Source organism: Grammomys surdaster, unplaced genomic scaffold, assembly GCF_004785775.1.
Source record: "Grammomys surdaster isolate TR1022 unplaced genomic scaffold, NIH_TR_1.0 170, whole genome shotgun sequence".
Taxonomy (NCBI): domain Eukaryota; kingdom Metazoa; phylum Chordata; class Mammalia; order Rodentia; family Muridae; genus Grammomys; species Grammomys surdaster.
The window spans coordinates 15,882,619-15,887,930 of record NW_021604618.1 but is presented as its reverse complement, the minus strand read 5'-3'; the positions used below and the strand labels follow the sequence as shown (position 1 = coordinate 15,887,930).

The window sequence follows — 5,312 nt, the reverse complement described above, 5'->3', positions numbered from 1 at the left end:
TGTGTGTGTGTGTGTGTGTGTGTGTGTGTGTGTGTGTGTGTGTGTGTAAATGTGAGTGTAGGTTCCTTTGGCATCCAGAGAATGACTTCAAGTCCTTGGATCTTGAAGAAGATTGGTGACTGTGAACCACCTGACCTAGGTATTGGGAACAGAACTTGAGTTCTCTGTAAAAGTACATGCTCTTAAGCACTAAGCCTTGACTGGACATCCTTTTCTGTCCTTATGACCACCACAGCTCCATAATTAGGAGAGAAGCATGGGCTTAACAGTAGGAATAGGGGAAGGAGTAGGAAATCTTTGCTCATCTTACTGTTTAGCCCTCTTTCCACAGCCTGTCATGTCTGGAAGACAAATTCATGTCTGAAGACTCTGAAGGTGATGGGGGTGGGGGCACAGATTTACAGTCTTCTTGTTTTTAAGACTAGAGAGCTCAGAAGATTCTTTAGAAATCAGTCATATTTCAAGATAGACTCAAGTATGTGAAAATGCTCTTCATTTGTATGTAGCATACAATCTATATTTTATATGGTTACATATAACTGATGATATATATATTCTCATATATATAGAATGCTTCATATATATGTATATATGTATATATTCATATATATATTCTAAATATTCCCTGAACTCACCTCATACGTCTTCTGCCCATTCCACAAACCTTTGTTTTGCAAAGACAACGTTGTAAGAAATGGGATACCTTACAACCTTGGATGTCTCCTTACCTTCTTCTGAAGTTCCATTACATTCTTGCTTAGGGTCTTATTCTTTTTCTCCTATAGGAAGAAAGAATTAAAGGTGACAAACAGATTCTTCTCTCAATCTTCTCCCTTGCCAGGGCCACTAGCAATGTGAGGATGAGAGTGTCAGTTAAGTGCACCTTGGTCTTTCATGGTGGGTCTGGGACAGAGACAAGGTCGTATCCCCATGCCTTGTACTTCAGTGTCACAGAGCTCCTCAGGCAGCTATGATTTCCGTAGCTACAGAGGAAAGGGGGATATGCAGAGCCTCTGGGGACAGAGTGACAGCTGCAGAGGGCTTCTTAAGGTCTCCTTTAAAAATCTCACCAGCTTTGCTGTCTCCAGCTCCAAGTCCTTCAGGGCAGTCTCCTTCTGTACTATGATCTCATTAAAGTCATCCTTCTCTGGGACTCTTCCTACGGACAGGGCAATATCTCTTTCAAGACTGAAAAACATAAAGTTACTCAGGTGTGGCTCAGTCCTAAGGCAGCTGCCACCAAAATCACACCACCAACATCTGAGGGATCTGGAGTGACAGTTGCAATAAAATGTCAATGAAATGAAGACATCGATGAAAAGATCCATATCCAACCCTTTTGGGGGCATCACAGGTCAAGTTTCAGGATTTAAATAACACACTGAAATTTCCAAAAAGGAACTGAATCCCCCTCGCTTCCCTTTAGTCTATGGGACATCATGTGAGGAGATTCTCCTTCGCCAAGGGCAAAGCCTAACCTTTGTATAGATTCTTCTTTCTTTTGAATCTTTCTGAGAAGAATCTGATTGGCCTCATCCAGCCTCTGTAGATCCTTTTCAAGGTCTGAGTTCAGGTACTTGAGATTCTGTTTTATGGCTTCTAAGGTCGGTATTTCTGTAATCTCATCCCTACAGGAAAAGCATCATCATGACTAAACTCACCACAAAACCCAGAACTCCAAGAAGACATACATGTATTCTCTCTCATTCTCCAGTCTTCTGTTGTTTACACACCTAAGTGATTTGAGTGATTTTTTTTTCATGATTAACCAATTTCTATGGTATTTCTCCTAAAGTAAGCTGTCAGATCACACTTTAATTTTAAATATTATTAAGCAAAATTCACTAAGACGCAAATCTTTTGTGTGCAAAAGAAAAACCATATTTTTTCATATTTTTATATAAACAATTGTACTCTAACTTGTTTACCTCCAAAAATTTTATATGGAGAATATGACATCTAAGCAATGTCTTTAAGGCAAAAGATGGGAAATAAAAGAAATTTCTTGTCTTTTGCTATAAACTTGAATATTTTCTGTCTCAGTCTATCATAATCTTAGGCTTTCTGGGAAGGAGAAAGGGGGATGAATCTTTTTCCTAAACCAAGCTGATGTGCTAGGTGACAGGACAGCTTCTGCACAAAGTCCCACCATGGCAGTGTATAGTAAAATAAGGGAAAATGGAACTGAAATTTCTTCCAGGGTTCTCAGGCTTAAGGAGAGAACATCTTTACAACTGAGGTATGGATCACTGGAAACTTCTAGAGCAGTCATCTTTCTGGCTCCCTGTTTTGGATTACTTACTCATCATCCAACAGGTTCTGTCCAATGTCTTCCATTGTTTGCTTCCTAGATATGAATACAGACAACTGTTACAAACCTGAAGGACCTACCATGCAGCATGTTGGTACACAGAGAGGTGGCAAAAGTGACACACTCTTCAGGCATGTCAGAGTCAAGATGAAGCTTCTGTGCTCTCACATTCTAAAATGAGATCTCAACATATTATGCAAACTACATTTCAGCAAAATGGATTATAGTTTGATCTTCGGATCTCAGAACAGATCACATTGGGTGTGAAAACTTTTTTACATTTCTGCTCTTTCGATCCTTTCCCTTACTTGCTTGTACTTATTTGGGGGAAGGAGGGTGTAAATGTTAAGGGGCAATGTGACAGATTCATGTATGTCAGTTGACAAATACAAGAATAATCTATACTTCTAATGTAAACTCTCAGGGAAACAAAACAAATAAATACTTTCCCCCTCAAGAAACAAAACAAGTCAAAAAATTGACTGATTTCTATTAGCCAATTACTCTCTAAATTTTCAACGAGCTTTGGTGAGTGAAGGCTGAGTTGAAACAGCAGCTTCAGCAACAGGATACTCGTACATGGAAATAGACGAGGCATTAAGCTGGTATTTCATAACCACCACACCAATACTAATGTTCAGCACCAAGTTCAGTCTTAAGAAGACAGAACACCAACACTTCTTCCTCCTTTCACATCTCTCTTTGAAGAGCTTCATTTTAATACCTTTTGAAGTTCACCTTCCACCTCCCTTCTTTTAACCATTTCCACTACATTTTCTTTTTCTTCCAGAAGTCTGTTTAGCAGCAAGAATTTCCAAACTGTGCTAATACCTTTTAAAATACAACTTTCTTTGTTTTCAACAGAGATCTTTTTTCTGTTCCAAATAGATTTCCTTTCCAGGTATATGTCAGGACTGTCACTCAGGGGTTGTCTTGTTGACTAAGTCCCAGCACATAACTGCACTACTTACTCTGGCTGGGTGGGGCAGCATGTCACAGTGGGATAGTGACATCGTCTTGTCATCCCAGTAGCAAAGTAGGAGAGTCCAAAGCATCAGGGCAGGCTAGATGTCTTATAAAACAGGAATAGGCCCTATAGAACAATTCAGGCACAGCCAAAACATCTTCTGAGGCAGCAGCCATCTGCTTTCTGGAGCACATTCACATCCCAAGTCGATAGACCAAGCAGAGGTTATAATCATTCTCATCGCTCTTCCATGATCTCTGCATGGCATGTTCACAAGTTATTGCTCTTAAATACAAAATGTGCATCTCCGTTGAGTTATCCAAAGGGTAGAGGTAGGAAAGTCGGAGAGAAGGCCAAAAGAATCTGAATGGTATGTGAGCTGTCATTCTTACCACATGGGGCTTTTAGAGCCATAAAACTTGTCCTCCTGCCTCAAGCTAGTCCTCTAGATCACTGGAAAATAATGAGATGTTTTGATGCTTGTCTAGCCCCATGTGGCCCTGGTGGGGAGAGAGTGACATGGTTCCTGCCCCTGGGACAGGAGCCTCCATGAGTGTGGATGGCTGCTGTGGGTAAAAGGCTTGTTTGTGTAATAATATGTATATTTCACATTCCTCCGAGGAATGTCCCCTCTGTTAATGTTAATGACTTCGTGATAATCAGCATGAGTCCAGGAGGCAAAGTGTGGGTAATGTCTCAGCAAAATAGTAAACACTGGGACCTTCAGTACAGCCCTTAAGGATGTAAGGAAGAGCTCTAAATACATGAATTTAAAATATATATAATTACTCAAATATAAGAATGCAATATGAACTATGAGTGGCTTCGTGAATCTAAAGGAACACTGTGAGCCAGCTTTTCAGAAAGATAAAAAGGTAGGCAGATTTCTAAGTTCAAGCTGAGCCTAGGACAGAGCCAGGTTAGGCTTAGGTGTTATAGAAATGAGGGGTCCTACCCAACTAGCTTTTTGTCTGTGCTTACCAAAGGCAGACATCTCTGAATTCTTTTGCAATGGTAAGGGAAAAAAAAGTATGCTTGCTGTCTCTTAAGAATCAAAGGGCTAGGGTCTTCAGGGGATGCGGATTCATAAGATACTCAAAAGGAAATCTGGAGTAAATGACTGGATTGATATGTAAAAATAAAAGACTGGGCTTGTGTTCTACAGGAGTTGAGCTATCCAGAGAATTTTTTAGAATAAAAAGAGAGAATTGCTTGGAGACAGACAGATAGACTCACGTACACATGAGGAAGCAGAACAGGACAGAGAGATCTCTTAGAATAACAAGCAAGCAGAATATAGACAGAGAAATCTCCAGAGAGAAAGTTGTTCTTTTCACCACTCCCAGACACCCCTTCTCTTAGAACCCCTCCATGCTGAGGCTGGTCCTTCACAGATTGTGGCAGGAATACAAAATGAGGTAAAAGAGGAGAGAGGAAATAGGACAGTTAGGTGCAGAGACCCAATTCTACTGTCCACTCCTGTAGAATTTCCCTTTTTTCTTGAGTTCTTAATGTGGAGTTTAATGTATCAGTGTCACCCTGCTAAGCATCCCAGAATTCTTCTCTATACTAAAGTAGATAAGGCAGAATACAGAACTGTAGAAATATCAATAGAGTGTAAGCTTGGCATGATCCTGTAAAGGAACTCCCACCTACGGTGAGCTTCATGATATAAATCAAATCTATTAGAAACAGAATGTAGGAACCTCCAGTCGGAGGAAAGGTCTCCGACCTCACCTTATCTGGGAATGTGCCTCCCTAGCAGAGACATCTGCTGTAGTCTTATCACAGTCTTTCTCCACCCAGCTCACATGCTGCTTCGTGGGCATGTTCCCAAATACCAAGCAGCCAGTCCCAGGAGAGTTAAGCCCTTGACTCTGTTCTCTTATTTTGGCATTTTGTCTTATTTTTGGTCTGGTTTTCATCCTACAGTTAGGCTATGAGTATTTGAATGTATTTTAATCATTCATTTTTCTATCCCTGCCTAGGTGTGCTCCAGGGATCTGTTCAGACAGAATTCAATATGGTAGGAAT

The 5,312-nt window shown here is 40.5% G+C and overlaps 1 protein-coding gene across 1 annotated transcript in view; it reads right to left on the bottom strand.

Annotated features, from left to right (window-relative positions):
• The window catches only part of LOC114620686 (transmembrane and coiled-coil domain-containing protein 5B), a 10,995-nt gene extending 7,737 nt beyond the window's left edge, over positions 1-3,258 (bottom strand). Inside the window, exons 1-5 of the mRNA XM_028766805.1 lie at positions 3,143-3,258; positions 2,303-2,347; positions 1,479-1,628; positions 1,071-1,188; positions 729-779 (exon numbers count right to left, since the gene is read on the bottom strand). Of these exons, the coding sequence (XP_028622638.1) occupies positions 729-779; positions 1,071-1,188; positions 1,479-1,628; positions 2,303-2,337 (354 nt within the window). The 5' untranslated portion in view covers positions 2,338-2,347; positions 3,143-3,258. The remainder of the gene's footprint in view (positions 1-728; positions 780-1,070; positions 1,189-1,478; positions 1,629-2,302; positions 2,348-3,142) is intronic.
• Between the last annotated feature and the right edge of the window lie 2,054 nt (positions 3,259-5,312).